The sequence below is a fragment of the Thermobia domestica genome, chromosome 2, assembly GCF_964235325.1.
Source record: "Thermobia domestica chromosome 2, izTheDome1.hap1.1, whole genome shotgun sequence".
Taxonomy (NCBI): Eukaryota; Metazoa; Arthropoda; class Insecta; order Zygentoma; family Lepismatidae; genus Thermobia; species Thermobia domestica.
Genome location: NC_137455.1, coordinates 133,287,896 through 133,310,725, shown reverse-complemented (window position 1 = coordinate 133,310,725; position 22,830 = coordinate 133,287,896). Strand labels below are relative to the sequence as shown.

At 36.7% G+C, this 22,830-nt stretch overlaps 1 protein-coding gene across 1 annotated transcript in view; it reads right to left on the bottom strand.

Moving 5' to 3' along the window:
* The window catches only part of LOC145679176 (uncharacterized), a 62,094-nt gene extending 39,681 nt beyond the window's left edge, over nucleotides 1-22,413 (bottom strand). The window contains exons 1-3 of the mRNA XM_081749767.1: nucleotides 22,389-22,413; nucleotides 19,102-19,353; nucleotides 7,087-7,269 (exon numbers count right to left, since the gene is read on the bottom strand). Of these exons, the coding sequence (XP_081605893.1) occupies nucleotides 7,087-7,269; nucleotides 19,102-19,353; nucleotides 22,389-22,413 (460 nt within the window). The remainder of the gene's footprint in view (nucleotides 1-7,086; nucleotides 7,270-19,101; nucleotides 19,354-22,388) is intronic.
* Nucleotides 22,414-22,830: the final 417 nt, after the last annotated feature.

Genomic DNA, 22,830 nt, shown 5'->3' with positions numbered 1-22,830 from the left:
CTTGTTGAAGACAATCACCAAATCAATCCTCGAACACCCGACATGCCCTGCAGTTTCCGAAATTCTCGTACCGAGTCCCTGGGCCATCACAACCTTCCCTCGGTCAAACTCAGATATATCGCGCGCCTTCTCCATTCTACACACGGCCAGCACTCTCACTGATACTACATGCACCTTACGTGTGTCTGATTGGCAGGCCTACTCGGCAGGTGAAACTGCTATCGCCTGGAATGGTGGAATGGAACTCCATATCTTAATAATTCATTACTAGGCATCGGATTTTTATTCACTTAAAATTTATGAAATATGCAAGCAACTATGCGGTTAAATGTGTTAAAATATGCACTAGTATTTCAATTAAATACAGTATTTTCAAACATACAGCAAAGTTATGACTGATGTTTTGTATATGAAATATAGCATTGAAATGATGTTTAATTTTCCAGAGTATTTTAAAACACACACAGATTACGAGATATAAATATACAGAGTGAGTGACTTGGAAACGCAAATCTCTAGTATTTTCATCATGAATATATTTTAAAGTGCATTTACTTTACACAAAATGACACGAGCCTGAAATCTCTACGTTTCCACTCTACAAGGAAGTATTGTGTTTGAAAATTTACTCCTTCCCGTAATTAGCCTTGTAATAAATTACGAGATGCTTCTCTACATTTTCTGGTGTGAGTTTGTGACGTTTTCCGTTGGAATAAGTTCGTAGCCAGAAAGTGACCTCTCAACGTCGACAGATATTTACCGGACAATATTTATAAACAAGGTCAAGTTTGGAACGTACAATTTCTGGCAATTTGGAATCTAGCCCTTGAAGATACTTTCCCATGGTTCCAATAGTTTTGTAGTCGGAGTTTCTAGCAAGAATATCCCTCAATTTGTTTTTAAGATAACGCCTGAGCTCACCAGGAACTGACTGGAGATCATGCTGAACTTTATCAACTAGAGCTAACTTTTTATTGAGTAGCTTCCCTCACGTTTTTAGTTTCTGAATCGATGTCGACACGATCTTAGAATAGATCTTTATCATTACTAGATCCCTCCTAACTTCTTGGTAGTTGAAAGCGTATTTGCTCTGCTGAATGACTTTCGCTTCAGAGGAGTCAAATTCTTGTACAATGCTTTTCACTTCGTCTGGGTATTCACAATAAAACATTGCAGCCACAAACCAAGTTACCCAGCGGGTAAGAATTGGTTCAGGGGAAAGGAGAGTATGAGGAAATGCTTCTCAATACGCTTGTACACGAAGGGGTGCTTTCACAAACAGTTTCTTTGTATTAGATATTAAAGAACTGACGTCCGGAAACAGAGATCGCATTTCGCCTGCTACTCTATGAAGTCCATGAACCAAGCAGGTAATATGTATCATCTGGGGATAAGAAAAACTTTGGATGCTGGTCCCGCCTTCAGCATGTAACTTGCAGCATCTGATACCAAGACAAGAAACTATTCGTCCCTATCGCCAGTTGGCCATAATATTTGCAAAGATTGATTGATAAAACGAGCTATTGCTGAGTGGTTCACCCTATCTACAGCTTTCTACGCAATAAGATATGGCGTACCGGGCTAATCTTTGCAGATCTTCCCAACGACCATGTTTCAACATATTGACCGCAAGCGTCTGTGGTTTTAGCCACTATCCCGCATAGAGCAGTGGCATAATTCGTTCCCAAACTCTTCGATTTCTATATTATAGCATTCGTCGAAATAACATTTACGGAGAGTCGACTGTAGCGGAATACCCTGTTTACAATATTTCTGAAGAAAACCATGAAAATTTGCATTACTTAATTTATTCCATGGTATATTCGCAGCTACCGTTACATGACTTAAATTATGTACGAATTGATTCCGATCTTTTGAACGTGTTTGCAACGTTAACAACGTTTGTTTAGTAGACGCTTTTCTACCAGCTGCATCGATGTGTGCCTTTGTGTTGGAATGCTAGACCAGTCTGTACCTTTTTCACACGCAATTTACTTGTTACGATGTTAGGAAATATTATTTCACCATCCGTGACGTGGTTTGTATCGTTTTGTACCCACTGTTTAAGCAGTGACCTTTCTGGCGATTTGTTTTTGGGCATTGTTGACACCCACCTATTCTCGCAGTAACACTATAGAAAGAGTCATCGCTCACAGGCACACAGTAAACTCGAGTAAACGCTAGCAAGATGTGAACACTACTTCAAATCAACGAAGTAAACTCACAATAGTACGTACAGTCAACACGGGAGCAATTCAAAATTTTTTTCAAGTTCCATGGTGATTTTTACAACAGTATCCCTTCCTTCCTCCATCCCTCTTTCCGCACATTTGCGGAGTCACGACATCTTAACGTCCACTGTGTCTTGACTTTCTTCCCAATACTATGGCTAATATCAGTGGCGGTGAAACCGGCTTCGCTGACCTCCCACGCAAAAACTGATAAAAGGCCGTGTCATTGGACAACACGCTCTGAACAAGAAATATTGATCTCAGACCAGAGAAATGTTACATGCGTCGTCAACTCACAATTTTACTTACATGAAGATTTGACTCAAGGCTACCAAATGCTGTCAGTGCCGAGAAAGATTATGTGTATTTTGGGTTGCATCTATCTAGGTGTTCTCACAACAGCAAATGACCTGGCCCTAAGTAATGGAATTAGAACGATAAGGGGGGAGATAATTTTGTGAGTGGCTGTACCACTAGTGTTGGTTGAGAACAAAATTTGGTGATATCTGTGCTGCCTAGAAATCTACAGGTAGGTTTCAGGGTGCAACCTTTAACTGTACCTTAATGATACTGATAAGAATAGGTAAAAATCCTCCCAAGTGGCCTAACTCCAAAATTGTAATTTTCCAGGAGTGAAAGCTGAAATTCAATATATCATGAACAATCAATATTTCTTTCATGTTTGGAACTGAAACAATAACTACTGTATGTAGTTTATTTTTTGTAATTTAGTGTTTACAAAAATTCTTTTAAAAAATGCATATTTTTAGAATGAAAGTTACCTATCTATACTACTTCTTGGCATCCAAGTAGTCCATTTATTACAATATACTATGTAAAATAGTCTCGTATCCTAATATATGATGCACTGCATATGCTACATTGTATATTATCCGTAACTCGTGATATGCTGCAACACATTAAACAGCAAAATAATTGGAGAAGCGAGTAATCCAGAAATTACGTATTAGTCTTATTGCGTTCATGAAAACGAAAACACAATAGTTATAACTAGGCTAAATTACTATACACTGCCAATTGCTCATTCAGAGATTTTATGAAGTTCAGTTTATCGCAATAGTTTTATGCAAGCTAGGTATAAGTTACGTATAATAGTTTTATACAAACTAGATAATCTAGACAGACTATATAAACTAGATAGTTATTATTATTATTATTATTATTATTATTATTATTATTATTATTATTATTATTATTATTATTATTATTATTATTATTATTATATTTGAGGTACAATCAAATATTGTATGACTTTAATTATCAGTTTTAATTAACTGAATTGAGATGAAGATTAAATGTTGATCTCGAAAGACTAACAATAAAGTTTATGCGTTCTGTATCTTTCCAGCAAGTAATAAATGCTGGAACTGGTTTCAAGGCTGTTTCTGAGTGAATACTTTCATAAAAATAATAGTAAAAATTATTGAAAGATTTCCGAGACATTCAAGTCGAGTAGAGGTATTTACGAGCAATCTCTACTCGACTCGTGTCTCGACTGGCAAATTCTAGTCGAGAATTAAGTTTGATTCGACTCGTCCCGAATTTTACAAAGTGTGTCTCGACTCGTGTGCATCCCTTGTCACCGGAACATATTAACGTCTGCGTCTTTCTCTTTGCAACCCACATTTACTGTTAGTTTTTATTGGCATGCCTACCATCATTTATGTGACTGATCACTTTCTGATCATACTCACTGGGCTACCTCTTTTACGATTTAGTGATTTTGCTCGTTAGAATTTCCGCAGTATACAGACTGGGGTCAGTTTTGTGGCAGTTTTGACCTTATATCAAACTATATTACATTCCTATTAATGAACACTTTGAGGCTTTTCCCGCTAGTGTGGTATCTGCTGCCCCCAATGCCTCGATTCCTTAAGGTACTATCCCTTGGTGGTCGGAAGAAATATGTCAATCTACGCTTTTCTTGCCGAGCACTTCGTCGGTTCAATCGTGCTCCTACTGCTGAAAATTTTGCACAGTTTTGGTGCCTCCGTACAGAGCAGTAGTTAGAGATTTAGGCGCTCTGGGTCTCCAAAGAACAAATCGGTGCCTTTTACACTCACCATACTAAGCTTTTCTTTCTTTCTTTTTTTGCTTGGTTGTTTGCATATAAGAGGAGCACCTTTTGTTGTTATGCTACGCTGAATTTTTATCAAGCTGCTTGGACAGACCCTTGCAACAGCCACAAACGATCGTTTTGTGTTCTTTTACCAATAAGAGCTGGTTTCAAGAGGCTTGTTATGGATATTTTGTTAACTTGACAAAATTACGTTTGATTGGTATACAGATCCACGTGGAGACAAGTTATTGAAATTTACAGTTATTTACAACGTTTCGTACTACCGATAACAAAAAGAATTCCAATATCAGAAACTATGTCATTTTAAAATGTTCGAAATGGGTGACAGAGTTAATTTCCAGCAATTATAAACTTTTGTAATTTTATTCTGTACATGACCACAAAAATAACTTTTTCATTTCTATTCTTTTAGTAACGGTAAATAAACGAGTAAAATTTGCTAATAATAGATTTTCCTTTTATTACTCTTAAGGGTCGGTGGTGTGATATTATTGTCTTAAATGTTCATTCTCCAACAGAAGATACGGATAACTATATGAAGGACAGTTTTTGCGAAGAAGTAGTAGAACGGATATTTGACAAATCCCACGATACCATATGAAAATTTTATTAGGAGACTTCAATGCAACGGTAGGACGAGAGAATATTTTCAAACCGATTATTGAGAATAAAAGTCTGCGCAACGAAAGTATTGAAACGGCGTAGACTCGTGAACTTTGTCATATTAGAAAACTTTAACGTGAAGACTACGTAATTCCCACATAGCGACGTTCATAAATACACGTGGATCTCGGTTGATGGAAAAACACGCAACCAAATTGATCGATCAATTGATAGAAATTAAGCAGTCGAAAGGTGAAAACCAGATTGAAGTGTCGAATAGATTCTCGGTTTTAGATGGTTTTGAGAGCACTACTGTTGAGGTTACTTGGGTTCAAACTAGAGATAATATTAAAATTTCGACAAGACAATAGTGGTGAAGTTTGGAAATAGGTAGGAACAAACCATGGTTTGATCAGGAATGCACCAAAGAAGCAGCGAAAGGTAAATAAGCAAACTGCGTCGTCTACAAAATTCGAACGACAGAACTACATAAAATTTCGATGCTATCAGTCGAGAAAATTCCAAAATATTTAAAAGAAAGAATCGCTATTTTTAGAAAGCTAAAATTAAGGGACTTGAAGATAATAGAACAAAATTTCAAGACATGCATAAAGGCATCAACGAATTTAAGAAAAGATATCAACCTCGAGGGTATATATTAAAGGGAGGCACACAACAATTCTCACTGATACGGATAGTATCTTCAATAGATGGATAGATTTCTTTGACGATTTACTTAACACACAACCATACAATAATGTTCGTGGGGAACGGGAAATGCACACAGAAGAAACTATATATGCCAGATCTTAGCCAAATAGAAGTAGAAATCGCTATAAATTAAAGAAACATGAACCTCCGGATATAGACAAAATTCCGGATGAATTAATTTAAAATTCTGGAACAAGATACACAAACTTATTCTCCTTATCTGAAACAAGGAGGAATTACCACGAGAGTGGAAATAATAAATCAATTTTTCCAATTCACATTAGGTTGGGGTACTGAAGTCAAAGTGGCACCCAACGAGCTAAGCAGCTATTCTACAATTTCGGAAATGTATAAATTTCCTTATTTATCTTCATTTTTAATATTCCCGCGCAAACAGCAGCTTGCATGTCTGTTCATTCCTTTCGTTTTCATAGTTTCATTCTCACCATCGTGATTAATCCGATCAGGTAGAAAAGCCGCATTTTTTAACCAAACTGATCATCATCATAACGCCGAACACGTATTTGAGACTTTGAGCATTTCCGACTTTGAAAAACTGATGTGTACACTATAATTCATTACTCTTCGTCTTGTATATCACATCGTCATTAAGAAATCATATATGAAAAATTTCTTTAAATAATAAGTAAAAACTTTGTGAGTCTTACTGAAATATTTGGGTTTCGAGCGGAGCGAGCAAGATAATTCATACCAACTTTTTTTCCATGATAATCGACGACAAATTGATTTAATAGGGCACCCATATCTTTACGGGGCGCCGCACTTTTTACTCCACTGTTTACTCATGGGGGCGCGGCGGCTCAGTGGTAGAGCGTTAACCTCCCGCGATTGGGGTCCCTGGTTCGATTCCAGCTCGCGGGGTGTGGACCTTGTGGTGGACAAACATCATGCTTGTGGGTTTTCTCGGGGTTCTCCAGTTTCCTTCCACTTTCTTCATTCCACCATCTCACTCATCTCTCATAATCACCGTCTCCTTTAGCCTAATCGGCATAAGCGTGGAACGTAAAACTTAAAGATTTCATCTCATTTTTTCCACTGTTTACTTCAGGTCTATTCCACTTCCGTTGACGTTTCTGCGCTTTTCGTCCAAACTGAACGATCGCGGATCAGAAGGGGATTGGCAATGAAGTGGCAATTTATTGTTCGCCTTGTTATTCGACTGACTTAGAAGGAGCAGAAAACCTCGTTCTAGACCCTCACAGTTTACACCAACAAATAATGATGATTAGAACTTACGTTTTACTGCTGCTAAACTTACTACTTCTCTCACTAACACTAATTGCGCTGTCCCTTGGCCATACTCCATTCATTCATTATGCTGTATCTTCTTGCTATTGGCAAACAAAATCTTTTATATTTCTATAACTTTAACAAGTTCCACTTGGAAAATTAGAAATAATACACGAAGCTTTAATTTACCTTTATCTTGTTTCTGATTATCTGCGAATTCATGTTCACATATAAAATAAGTTTTTTGGCTTGTGCAAGATATATCATTCAGTTTTCCACGGTTATTCACTGAGCCACAAAACTCCTCTCCTCCCAGGTTATTTGGTTCATTTTTTTTCCACACAGCATAGCCAGCTGCTTCTAAACTCTGACCTATTACAGGAGGAAGAGATTAGTATTAAATGAACTCAATTCAATTCTACCAAACGTTTCAAGCATGAAACAATATTCTAAAATAAGATTTCAATTCTGTATATAATTTAATATTTACTGTTAATGAAAAACCATTGAAAAAGTAAACAAAATATATAAGATAGAATGTCTATACGAACACACATCACAAGATGCGTTTACATTATAAAACAATAGCTCATATAATTTTGAGTACTGTGACTCAAACTGGATGTGTTAAAAAGACCATATGAAGGGTAAGGGGAAAAAAGAAGGAATGTCACAAAACTGGATTTTCGAGAAAACTGCGATTTAATATTGAAAACCGCGTAAGAAGAATAGGGTTAGTTACATCTTTTGCCCCTTTTTACATGGACATTTTTACATCTACGTATGCATGACATATACAGTCAAATAGTACCAAAAGTCACCAACAGATAGGACAAGCACCCGAAAAATCACATACATGGACATTCCTTGTTTTCTCCCCTTACCCTTCATATGAAGAATTATGACGACAAGTGTTCTTCCTAATATATTATCAGCATATCAATTGCTATCGCTGTTACTTTAGACTTTCTAGACTGACATTCTAGACTTTCTAGACATATATATATAAACGTCACGCTTATTCTGAAAATATATAGCTTGAATGCGTGAACCCCTTCCCTCTTGATGAAATTCTGCGTGCTCTATTGTTCGAAAATAAACTTCGAAAGTAACAAATTACTGTTAAACCATCAAATATTAATACTGAAGAAGCTGTACCATGATGTGTATTATACTTTTAGGTGAATTAAATTATCAGAGGACTTACAGAGACAAGCACGCTGAAATAGTACTCTGACAATAACCTTAAGGGAAAATAAGTCTCTCACAAAGCGTTGGTATCACAAGAAAATATATGTCAATCACGGTTGTTTCACGTTATAATTTATCTTGCCATATTGTTGTATTTTAATATAACAATATGAGTTATTATACTATTATAGGCCTAAAATATGGGAATACGTCCTATTTACTTCTTTATATAGGACAACCAATTTTATGATTTATACAGCTGTATATTGTGCTTTATTTCTCCTTACATTATGCTTTATTATGCTTTGTCCTAAATTATGCCTTAGTATGCTGCTCTTGAATTTCTATTTTACCCATTTCTATTAAATATGTTTTATTTTACTTGTTTTATTACATAAGTATAAAAAATGTATATGAAACTTAATTTTTCCCACTAAAATTTACATCAATACACCATATTTCAAAATTGTTTTGTTCCCTAGTGTTCAACCTTCTTCGACCTCGCTATTGCTGTTTATGTCAGTGTTTCTGATGTCAGTTTCAAGATTGTCTTCCTTAAACAGGGATCTGCGCAGGAAGCATCTTTCAACCGCAGCACTAAAAGGAAGCACGGTTAATGCTTTCATAGCCAAGGTACTCAAATTTGACATCTAATTCAGATATTTGATCCAAAAGGTAAAGGGAGAAACTAAAGTAATTACGCTTTGAAGAATAACAGGATATATGCATGATTCTTTCATGCATGATACGAATAACTTGATTCTTCCTAAGTTATATTCGCCTACGAGAAACGCTTCAGTTCAGTCGGTAGACCTTCTGTAAACATATTTATATTTGCGCAAGTGTGATCCAGACACTGAACGTGTCTCCAAAATCTGGTAGCTAGTGATGTCCACTCATATAACTGCAAGCTTTTTGCACTGCACGCCAGAAGTTTCATGAATTTCTTGAACTGATGAAAGAATAAACCCCACTTCACTTGCATCCACACTATGGGTTCCCAAAACTTTTAACTGCTTACAGACGGAATCTGGAATTTTACCTATAGTAGTAATCTGAAACTTAAGACATTGTTTTTCCAATTACTACCTTGAGATTTGTTACAGCAGAACTTCTTTCATCTTCGTTTTCTATCCACTTCTGCATTTTGCTGTAATAAGCATTGTACTTTTTTTCTGGCTGGAGCCAAGTCTCCTAACGATTAATCACTGGCAGTGGAGGAACACTGGTGATCTTTTCTGCTTCCCACAAAAGGTTCAATAGTCTTTCCCGTCTGGCTGGTGTTCATAAAAGTATCAGTTACTCTCAGACTATTTCTAATATCTTGCGCGCAAGAGTGGAGGACATGTGCCCAGCATGTAGAATGCATTAATCTAGGAGCAACTGCAGCTAAGCGCATAGCAGCACTTTTCATCTGTGAGACATTATCAGATATCAGAAGTACAAACTTCCTTCTATTAACACCAATATCACTGAATGCGTCAAGGACAGTGGTCTACTATCACTTCTGCGTTGCAACGTTGCACTATTTTTGTTCTGAAAATACGAAAACATTCAGTGGACACACCAAGTGGATGGACAATAACGTTTACAACTTTACGATTTTTAGTGTCAATAGTTCCGTCAACGACCAGAGAAATATCTTTTCCTTCACATTTTAATTTTGTTACATTCAGATCATCATCTGCACAACGATGAACGTATTTTCTTAAAGTACTTTCTCTTGGGGCTGTGATAGTGTTAGTAGATGATTGAATCCAATTTTGAACCCTTCATTCCTAAAAATATGAAGAGGGATACCAGCTGCTATAAATGCTGTAACTACATTCTTGATGTTGTCTTGATTGTGCGCATGCCCTGCAAAAGTTCAGGAAATGCGGTGACAAACTATTACCCCTACTTCTTGCCCATTCATTTTGTGCAGTTTTCTGTAAGCGGCGTTTCGAACAAGGAACATGTAGCTGGACAATAGACTTCTTCTCATAACTATTTAATGAATTCAGAACAAAGAGTATAAAATAGGTTACTGCTTACTAATTTGAAATGGTCAGATGTAAATTCTCTTACGCTCTGAGATGAATAGATTTTTGATTTTGGCATCTTGAGATAAGCGAAAGCAGTCTTGCCTGCCTTTAAACGCAAAGTGAGAAACGAAAAGAAATATTTAGAGCGGAAGGTGCGCAGAGAGGAAAAATTCGAACCTCCCATTGTTACGTGTAAAGGTAATTGACCGATTACCGCATTTCCATTGTTTTCGGCATTGATAACAGCCATTGTTGATCTTTTTTTCTCTCTGGCAAACAATATATGAACATATTTTCCTTTGGTGTACACATTCACAGAGCTCTGGAATAAAAAGTATAAGCATTATGCTTTATGATTTATTTCTGTAAATTATGATCAACCAATAACCATCAAACAGCTTTTTCTTTTCATCACTCTTACTCTACAAAATATCCATCCGGTTGCACGTCCTTTAGTTTTACGACACGTCCAGTATTCTGCTCTACCAGTCTCCGATCATCAATTCCAAGCTACTTACCATGGTCCGACTGCTAATTTTCATACTGTACCATCCTCACAAACCTTCTAAATCCCATCACCTTATGGACATTATGAGTATTGCTTTTCAGTTTGTTAAAATACGCTCTCTCAGCACTTATAAAATACTATTTGAAAAACTGTTCCTCGAAGACAAAGTCAACGCCTTTCTGCTCAACGAAAAATATCTTACTCCAAAAATGAAATGCAAAATACTAGGGTATACGATCATCTGCAAAGACAATAGTTTACCAATACGTCGTGCCAATCGCGGTAGCTATTGGGTTTTCAACTCACATTCCATATCGTATCGAGACTCCAGCACTTCAGAACCTCCCAGAAAATCTAGTAATCACTCTTTACTATAAATCTTATTACATTAATATGGCCACTATCTATGTCCACCCAGATCACCCAATTCCTGTGTCATTTTTTCAATACATATCAAATACTTTTCAGTGCTACATCATACTAGCAGATACAAATTTCCATAGTCGTTCGAGAAGAGGTCAAACACGTTTTCTGAATTTCATTCTTACCAATACCACCGGCACATTTAATCACCTTCCTAAACCGATCAGACCGTAATCTAATACCACGCCCGATATCGCTATTACGTCAGCCTCAGTAACACACGCTTCATTATAGATGTCCTCGATCCTTTCGGGAGTGACCATGTGCCGATAAACCTCAGTATCCAAAGTCGTATCCCTCGTCATTTCGACGCTCCCCCAACTCGTATGATTCCTCAATATGACAAAGCAGACTGGGAGAAATATCGAACATACTTCACTGAACATCTCGAAGGTATCAACCCTCCTACAACAGAGTCAGACGTATATCATTCATTAGAGACTATCACCTCACATGTTAACCATGCATCTGCCCAATATATACCACAATCTCAATATGCACCACACAAGCCTAAACTTCCACCGCAATATCTTGCTCTGGTAAAACGATCACGTCAGTTCTTCCGTGAAATACTTACACTGGAAATCGAGATGCACTCAGACATTTCCGAGCACTAAAGTACACTTTCCATAATTATGTAAAAGCCTTTAAATTAAGACAATGGATCAAAACTTGCAATTACACTCGAAACCTCTCACCCTACACGATATTGGAAATGGCTGAACGCTCTCTCTCGCAAATATACCAAAACTTCATACTCGCTCATCATTAATGACTCACCTCTACACTCCGATCTGGACAAAGCAAACACTTACGCCAGCTATCGTCCAGACATTTTTACACCGCTCACTCCCGAACATCCTCTACGCAACCAGCCAGTGAATCCGTTCGACTTTACTTCACCCCATCTTCAGCGAAATGGTATTCATGCGCACAATACACCACGTCCTCTTACAGAGCCCATAACTCCAGAAAATATCAGCACAGCCATTGCACGAAAACGAAACACCGCACCAGGCACTGATAATATCTCATATTAAAATATCAAGGAAAGTCCATACGCAGTTGTATATTCTTTCTATCATTTTTACATTCATCTTCAGCACTGCCTATTTACAATTACGGTGGAAGACTTCAAAGGTACTCATGTTTCTCAAACCCAACACTTCGGTTGACTTTGTTTTCTCCTATCGACCCATACAATTAACTCCAGTATTCAGCAAAATCAATAACAGATATAACTTATTATCACCACATAAACAGGTTTTCGTCCCAATTTCAGCATAAATGATCAGTTATTCCGCCTTCTTAACTAGATCACAAATCATTATAATACTTCACGGCCAACTTGTTTAACTCTCTTTGACCTTGAAAAAGTTTTTGACAAGGTTTGGCATCATGGCCCTCTACATAAACTTCTTAACTTTCGTCTTCCTCTAACTTATAACAGATTCATATATAATTTCGTGTTCTGTCGCGTAGCATAAATTACCATTGATAATACCTTCTCTCATCCAATACTTCTTCATTCTCAAGGATCGTCTCTTTCTCCATTATTGTATCTTCTAGAGATCAACACTCTCAAGACACAAACCATAGTTTTCCTGCCACCTAAAAGTCACACAAAAGTACAGAGTAATCCCAAACTACTTTATTTGACAGTCAGCGACACACGTCCTCCACTCAGCAAAACAGTAGGATGAATTTAGGTAATCGTTCATGTGTCAAAAATTATAAGGAGAACCACATTCTAATTTCTCCATGGTCTTTAGCTGTTAGCTGAATTGAAAAATTACACTAGTGCAGAATGGGAATCAATCATCTCGAATTAATTAAAATTGGGAAAACTAAGTAGCATTGACTACCGATCTAGAGAGTTGTTAAAGGAGTGAAAATACATTTGAGTTTAGTCTCGCCTTTTAGCAGGTCTTTAAATAAGTACCAAATATAAGGGTGTTTTGTTTCTGTTGTTCAGGGCTGTAGAAAGTCCGTTTAATATTCACAATGAAACTCACTATTTTACTTCCTGCCAATTTCAGGATAAATACGCACTGACGGCTAAATTTTTAAAGTACTGCAAGTTTCCTGTGGAAGTTTGCTCCATGTTATTCTTGAAATTGATGAGTTTACTGTTATCATGTTTCTATTTTAAACCAACCTAACTCTTAAGGCAATAATTTCCAATTGGTCAATTTAATAAGTGAGAGCACACGTTTACAATTTGAGGAAGGTGACAGGGAGAGAACACATAAACGAGTGATCGATACGTAGTAGGCGAAAAATTTAAACAGAAATGAAATGAAATCTTTGGGTTTTACGTCCCACGGTTATGCCGGTTAGGCTAAAGGAGACGGTGATTATGAAAAATGAATGAAATGGCGGAATGAAGAAAGTGGGAGGAAACGGGAGAACCCCGAGAAAACCCACGCACGCGGTGTTTCCCCACCATAAAGTTCACTTGGCGGGAGCAGGGTTTGAACCCAGAACCCCAAGCACCAGAGGTGAACGCTCTACCACTTTTTTTTTTTTTTTTTAAAAGTCAACTGACTCACCGAACGTGTTCCAGTAACTTACTTAAACTACTTATATCTAATTTTACTTGCTTTACTCAATTTTAACTTGCTTTCTCCAATTACCAAGAGCGACAGGGACACGAACACACAAATATCGAGGACAGTTAAAATCACAAAGGCTCTCCCACCGGGAATCGAACCCGGGACCCCGTACACCAAAGGCGCACGTGCTAGCCACTAGACCAGCGGGGAGGGCAACCACTGAGCCACCGCGGCCCCATAAATTTAAATTGACGTTAGCAGTGTAAGTGTATTTATGGATCCACGAGCAGATTGTCTACATCCATAAACTACTTAATTTTGTTTCTCACTAGTGTTCTCTCTCCTCTCTGTATGGTTTACAGGTAAGAGAAGCAGCAAACCGTGATATCAGAAGTATTCAATTGAAAGTAACTAATTAATAATCGTTTCGTTGGCACACCACATCAATATTATTAATATAACATGGCAGTACGCCTGCAGCCTGCACACAAAAACCGGTATGTACGAGATTATATATGAGCGAATGTATAAGATTGAATGAAACATAAAACTTTCGTTTTTCGTAAACTAACCACTGGAAGGATTTGTTTAGCTGAAATATTAGGAAGCCGCGTGAATTTATCTCCTTTATATAGGTACTGTGTGGGGTTACACGGAATGATTTTTTTCTTTTCCATATTACCCCTTTTTATTTATTGCAATTAATTTTTCTTCTTCTTGTATTGTGTGTAGAGCTTAGCACATGTTAGTTTTTCGTGCAGTCATAACAAAAATTTACTGAGGGTGAAGCCTCTCAGGAGCCAGAATGTGCTGTTTCCAAGTAACCAAGCTTTTGGGGCTAGTTGGAAAATATGTCTTTTCATACTAGTAAGAGCAGTGTGAAAGATAGGACTATTTCGAAAGAACCACTTACAAGATCACGCTGTTTTGAGAAGATTGATATGCAACATGACTACATTTCTTTCATAGTAATGCGTTCCTAGGTTGTTTTAAATAAAGTAAAGAGTTCTTTTTTTCCACAATCCTTTACTTAAGCACAATAAATTGTTGAACCGATCTAAACTAAATATAGTGGAAAACTTGTTTTCTTAAGGCCTACAGAACCAGTATTTTTTTTTTTTTTTTTGGGCAATATGCTTTTATAAGTGATAGTTCTTCAAACAATGCAAGGGAAATTTTGGCAAATACCAATATACGCATAAGGCCTTGAAACTTCTTTAAAGTACTAGGACATGTCCTACATAATTTTTTGGAATATATGTATGTATCAAAATTGATTTACGTTCGTTTAGAAAATTACCTGGTATCACTTTTACAAGTGTACATTTGCGTAACTCTTTGCAAAAATATAATGTGGTATAATAATAATAATAATAATAATAATAATAATAATAATCATAATAATAATAATAATAATAATAATAATAATAATAATAATAATAATAATAATAATAATAATAATAATAATGTAACACAGTAAGATAAGGAAAATCTTTGCTACAAAGTCATACGGAAAAATAATTGTTCTCTATGGTTGTATGTACGTTCAGGCAATAATGTCATTTTTATCTATCCCCTGATCAATATCATCATTTTTAGTACAAAAAACGAAGAAATCTAAAAATGGCCACAGATATTCCCAGAAGAGAGGTGTAAATGTAAAACTAATTCGCTTCATTAGGAAACTTCTGAAAGCAATGATATTTAGCACAACCAGGTAAAAAACACTTTTCATGACGGAAAGACAGGGACAATTTACAGAAAATTAAAAAAAAATATATTAGTTGCTGTGAGAATTTTTAGACGATTTTATAAATAAGACACAGCACTTCTGACCATCAATATTGTTTCTTTTAAGTGCTTACTTTTCTTTGTCTGAAAGTAAACAACATATCTGTCATAGTTATCTCATTATTGTAAAATGTAACATTAAAAATATCAGTTTTCCAAATAGCCCCAGAGTAATCCCAGTTTTCCAAAATTTGCAAGGAATAGCAGTTTAAGTTATCTATCTATCTATCTATCTATCTATCTATCTACCTATATCTATATCTATATCTATCTATATATCTATATCTATATCTATATCTATATATATATATATATATATATATATATATATATATATATATATATATATATATATATATATATATATATATATATTAGAGTGGTTCTTACTTGCACATCTCTGAAATTTCAACCTCTGGCCCTTTCATATTGTTCCTATCTACGAAAAACAATTTGCTGTGAAATTTCAATCAAATTTATTAATATTTGGAGATAGCTCAAGCAATTTGAACTTTATTGCAGAGTTTGCTGCTGAGCGCGATGCAAGTTGTACTTAATATGATATCGCGTTAGTATTATTGTTCATTCCGTCATGTGTAAACTAATGATAAATGGAAATATTATATATTAACAAAAATAATAAACAATAAATTAATAAATTTTTGATATGTAAATTTATAAATAGAGTGATAAACTTTCTTATCTAAAGAACGCTTCTATCTGTCTGCGTATGTTCGCAGAAACATCACAACAGAAAATTAATACCTACAACCAGAATGGTTTACGACCTATTTCACATTGTTTGGAGGGTAACCGGAAAGCAGCGACATCATCATGGCCCTGCCTATAGTCTACACTCTCAATCTCGCAAGTTTAAATATTCAGCCATTTTAAGAGATGCATCATACGTGGTTGTCGTTTTTAATTAATGACGAACTCATTTTTGTAGTTTAGATTTTTTATTGATAACATTTGTTATAAGTATTAAACAGGTTTCAATAGTGACGTATCAGCAAACTTACTCTTATGACCATATATTGTAAAACATAGGGCTGTACGAGTAAGTTTCCTTTAAAGACAACTGAAACTGTAGTAGAGGCTCATTCTCATTATACATATTTATGTTAGGATTGCAGCTGTGAAGCAGGTCTTTGCTCACTTTCTCTATCGTCATAATTTTCTCAAAGAAACAATCCAAACAGCAGCAACCAAGACAGTGGAGCGAGTTGAAGACTTCTGGTTCCATTCTAGGATCCCTGTCAAATATCGCTAAGATTCGATAAATAAACTTGAGTACCTGTACCTCCAATGGAGAGGACTTATGCAAACTAAGAATCATCTGACGCAGACTCAAGAAGTCAATGAAGTCACATTTTCACCATTGATTGAGGAACTTTTTGATCTCGCACATTCAAATGTCATAGATCTGATGGATAATGAGGAAGACAAGATATTTCTACAACTTCAGCGATAAAAGGGACGCCCTAGCTGTATTGGGGGGGTCGATAATGCCCTACTTCTAAAAGAGAAAGAGAAAGAAAACAAAGAAGAAACACTAAATTGGAGAAAACAACGATCTAAACTTGAAGAACATACATTATTCAAGAAAGCAATCTTAGCGAGCAGAAGGAGCGAAGAAGAGGAAGATCCAACGGAAGCTTCATGCCCCAGTAAGCTGGTTGATGTTCAAATTCGATAGCCTGGGCACAAAATGTTATATCATCTCAGCTAGGTGTAATGCCCGATAGGAACAGACTCAGTGACAGATGGGACAAGATGATTCTCTTCGAGCCTTCCAAGGACTGTGGACACGATCCCCGGGACCTAGCCATTAATAGATCAACCATCCTTCGTCAGCGTCAAAAATATAGTTAATCGGCCGTTACTCACTTTGAAGTGTCATTCAAACTAAACACAATTTTGACAGTTCACTGGGATGGGAAGTTAACTAGTGATGTTAGTAGAGGAATAAGGTAGAGATGCTACCCATTTTGGTATTGACCATGGGAGAGAAGAAATTGCTAGAAATTTCAAAGTTATCCTTTGGGAGTGGAAGGGCTACCACTTACGCCGTATATGTACAGTAATGTGAAATAATGGGGTCTGGAAAAGTTGATCCGTGCCATGTGTTTTGATAATAATAGTTCCAACACTGGTCGTTCTTCAGGAGTGTGTAGCATTCTTGAACAGTTACCAGGCAATAATCTTCTACACTTCGAATGTCGAAATCACATTCTGAGACTTATATTGTCCTCTACCTGGGAGAATGCTTACGACCCACCTGCTCACCAGACCGCCTCTAGTTCAAACGTTTTGAGCAACAGCGGCATTCCATTGACTAGAGAAAGTATGAGGATATCATGTCAGACAGTTTTGCAGCAGCCTAAATTCGTTATGTCCAGGATAAAGTAATTTCTTTCTGTAAACACCAACTGCATGATCGTCTACCGCGAAATAATTATGGCGAACTGCTCTTTCTGATGTTAATCTTCTTGGGAAGTTCACTACCTTGTCCATAAACCCAAATCATCAGAGCTGCTGGGCCAATGCATCAAGCTCGTAGGATGACGAATGCAATCTTGTGTCTTAACGTTAGGTTCTTCCGTTTCCGATTTAAGGAGACACAGACCGAATTGCAGGGATTGCGAGATCACAACGTATTTCTCGTGAAGATTTCTATTAAATTCTCGTTTCTGTCACCCGACGCATCTACGACAGCTAAGAATGAGCTCCAACTCCTCAAGGAACTTCATGCTTATCCTCAAAGTGAAATTGGTGAAGAAACATCACACAAAATGACATTATATCTGTTTTATCTGTCAGAAGATTTGATTTTTCTTATTCTCTTTGATCCAGGATTAGACTTTAACAAAAAATAAGCTATGGTGTAATCTTTAGAAGAGATAGGAGAAAAAGAGGGTATATTAATCCGAGCAGAGGTAGAGTTTGAGATGGTAGAAAGTAAGACACACGCCGATTTTCTGACAAAAAGAAGCAAAAATATATATTTACTCTTCTGTGCATCCCAGATTGTTTCCTCAGTGAAGACCCTGATGTACGAAGTTACATTGATGATTTTAAGGCAATTCTTTGCTCATTAGCAACCACAAATCATCATGCAGAGCATAGTGTCACCCTAATACAAGAAGCGATATTACAAACTGAAGAACAATTCCAATATGTGATCGAATACACACTGGAAAACTTCCCTGTTGCAAGGAAATCAACTGTTCTTCAGGATCAGTTGGAAACCTATATGGGCTTACTTACAATCGGAATATTTTGTTCTGTAATAATTCAGTAGAGACTATTCGAAATTTTTGCAGTTTCATTGATTCATTGTGACTAACTGACTGTGTGAACATATAGAATACTGGAAGAATTAAATTTATGTTTTTACATGGCAAAATTTTAACATTGTTGACCCACCTCTAAATATAAAAATTCTTACATATTTTGCACATATTATTTCTATATGAAAAGGCAACTTTTGAGATGGCCGGAGAGTAAATTGCTTTGTTTTAAAATTTCACCATATGTACATAAAGACTACCCTAATAGATATATATATATATATATATATATATATATATATATATATATATATATATATATATATATATATATATATATATATATATCTGTATGTATGTATGAAAATTACTTCTAAATAATTTTGTGCAGTATCCATATATTTAGAATTGTTACATACCAAACACTGTAAAAAAATTTCTCTTCTTGTCAAGGTCTATAAATCCAATATGAGCATATATGTTGTCTTTGCTGCTTTTAGCGAACATATCCGCTAAAACATTAGCTTCCTTTTCAGAATTGATAATAGCTAGATGAGTTCCTTCATCTTTGCAAACGCGAAACGCATCCAGCCATGTTAATTGTTCCTCGTGAAATCTATAATAACTGCCCACAGCAGGTATGTATTTGTAATTTTCTAAATTTGGCACAACTAAATGAAAAGAAAAGAAAAACGAAATTAATATTTAAAATGTGAACATAAAGATGCTACATGATTAGGTCTAATCCTAGTCATCATTACGAAATAGTATCATTTGATGAATAATATAATTATAATGTTAATACTTTGCCAACTTATTATATTGATTAGATTCGGTTGTTAAATATTAATAATAGATTATATTTTTAAGTGACTTGAATGACATGACTCTATACAATTCTTTCTTCTGCCTACCTATATCCGACATGAAATGTCCCAATTTTATATTCCAGACAAGAGACAAGGACCTTGTAGGATATTGCGCAGAGGATTGACTTAAGGAATAAGGGAAATATGAATGGTCACTGGGTTGGACGCAGTGACGTATTTAGGGATGGGCGCTATCGGATTCAAACTCATCCCAAAATGAATTTATTAGTTTTTCGCATTCCACGTACAACAATAATCCTTCTTACATCTTTAAGAATTTCATTGACTTTCCATTTTCTTATGCTCTTTGTTCAGAAATAATACTGAATTTGTCAAATTTCATCCGCATAAGAACTTCGTTCTTTTTTCTCTTTCTTTCGTCCATTCTACTCTTTTGTCTTTTTTCTTAGTTATTACTTTCTTTCGTTTCTCTTACCATACTTTCGACGGTTGTTAGTTTTGGACTACAGGGCAAATGTTTTACTGTCTTACATGTGAACAGCAATTTCTAAATCTTCTAGCTGTTCGAGTTTTCTTTACCGAAGACTGAGTACTCTCTGTAACATCTACATCAAATAACCTGTATCTTTTACATCGACCGATTTAGATAACTCCACATCAAGGTAATCTGTTGTTGCACATAGACTCATATCACTAACTGAGATACCCCTCGCCCCGACCCTCGAGGTAGATAATTCGCAAATTTTCTCGACACTTCGCACTTTATCTCATTAAAGATGGCCTCCCAGCACATTTTATCAGTGTCACCGGTACGGATGCGCACGAGTCTAGTCGACTCGAGATTTAAGGCTGTCTCGACCTGTATCCTGAACATATTGTCTCGACTCGTGTCTCGACTCGTGTCTGGACTCAACTCGAATTCGAGACGGGATGTCTCAAAATTCGAGTTGAGACATAACATACTACTTAAAATGTACGCACACATGAGCCAAATATTATTTCTACCTACCTAATTGTCAGTATGTCCACTTTTGGCACTGATAACAATGGCGACGAGTCTTGGCATGGTCGCAATGATCCTTGGTAGATCATTGGGAAGAGTTGACACCACACGCGCACACACAGGTCACCTAATTCCCGTAAAATCCGGGGAGGGGACAATGGGCTCTGATGTCACGTTCAATCACATCCCAGATGTGTTCCATTGGGTTCAGATCCTGTGAGTTGGGGGGCCAGCACAGCACTTGGAACTCGCCCCTGTGTTCCTCGAACCTCTCCATCACACTCCTGAACTTTTGATATGGTACATTAACTTGTTAAAAAATGCCACTAGTTTTGGGAAACACGGTTTTCATTAAGGAGTATACATAGTCTGCAAGCAGTATATGATACGCCTCGGCCGTTATGGTGCCTAGCTCGAGTTCCACTAGACACATGGATGCTCACATGAATGTCTGCCAGAGCATAATTAACCCATCACCAGCCTGTGTCCGTCCCGCTCTACACGTGCCAAAAAGTAAATCCTTGAAACAAAACGGATTCTCACCCTAACATCGCCATGATGAAGAAGGTATCGTGATTCCTCAGACAATAAAACGCTCTGCCACTGTGCCAAGTTTCAGTGGTGATGGTAATGTGTTCATTTCAGTCGTAGTTGCCGATTTCGTGGTGTTAACATTCGCACATGGATGGCTTCGGAGGCCCATCGTAAGTAGTGTTTCGGCTCACTCTGTGTTCAGACATACTTGTACTTTTCCCAGCACTAAAGTTAGATGTTAGTTCTACCACAGTTCCCTGCCTGTCCTGTTTTACCAGTCCAACCAGTCCGACATCTTCATGAGTATTTGCTTCATGAATATATTTTAAAGTGCATTTACTTTACATAAAATCACACGAGGCTGAATTTTCTACGTTTCCACTGTACAAAAAAAAGTTGTAATTGAAAATTTACTCCTTCCCGTAATTAGCCTTGTAATAAATTACGAGATGCTTCGCTACAATTTCTAATGTCAGTTTTTGACGTTTCTCCGTTAGAATAAGTTTGCAGCCAGACAGAGACCTCTCAATGTCAACAGATGTTGCGGACAATATTTATAAAGAGGATCTAGTTTGGAACGTACAATTTCTAGCAGTTTGGAATCTAACTCTTGAAGATACTTTCCTATGGTTCCAATGGCTTTTTAGTCGTAGTTTCTAGCAACAACATCCCTCTATTTATTTTCAACACATCGCCCGAGATCACCAGAAACTGACTGGAGTTTGTGCTGAACTTTATCAATTAGAGCTAAGCATTCATTGAGTAGCATCCCTGGCGTCTATAGTTTCTGAATTGATGTCGACACGATCTCAGAATGGGTCTTTATCATTACTAGATTTCTCCTAACTTCTTGTCAGTTAAAAGCGTCTTTGCTCTGCTGAATGACTTTCGCATCAGAGGAGTCCAATCCATTTACAATGCCTTTCACTTCGTCAAAGTAATCACAATGAAACATTGCAGCCACAAGCGAACTTCCGCAGCGGGTAAGGGGAGTATGATGATGTGCTTCTCAATATGCTTGTATACGAAGGGGTGCTTTCACAGTTTCTTTGTATTAGATATTAGAGAACTGACGTCCTGAAACAGAGATCGAATTTCCTCTGCAACCTATAAATTCCATGAACCAAGCAGGTAATGTGGGGATAAGAAAAAACTTTCAATGCTGTCCCCGCCTTCAGCATGTAACTTGCAGCATGTGATAACAAGACAAGAAACTTTTCGTCCCTATCGCCAGTTGGCCATAATATTTACAAAGATTGATTGATAAAACGAGCTATTGTTGAGTAGTTGACCCTATCTACAACTTTCTACGCAATACGATAAGGCGTACCGGGCTCACCTTCGCATAGCTTCCCAACGACCATGTTTGCAACATATCGACGCAAGCGTCTGTGGTTTTATCCGCTAGCCCGCATATAGCAATCGCCCAATTCCTTCCAAAACTCTTAAATTTCCATATTATAGCATTCGTCGAAATAACATTTATGGAGAGTCGACTGTAACGGAATACATTCTTTAAAATATTTTTGAATAAAACCACAAAATATGTATATTACTTAATTTATTCCATGGTATGTTCGCAGCTATCATTACATGACTTAAATCATGTACAAATTGATTCCGATGTTTTGAACGTGTTTGCAATGTTAACAACGTTTGTTTAGTAGACGCTTTTCTACCAGCTGCATCGATATATGCCTTTGTGTTTGAATGCTGGACCAGTCGGTACTTGTCTCAAAACGCAATTTGCTTGTTACAAGGTTGGCAAATATTATTTTACC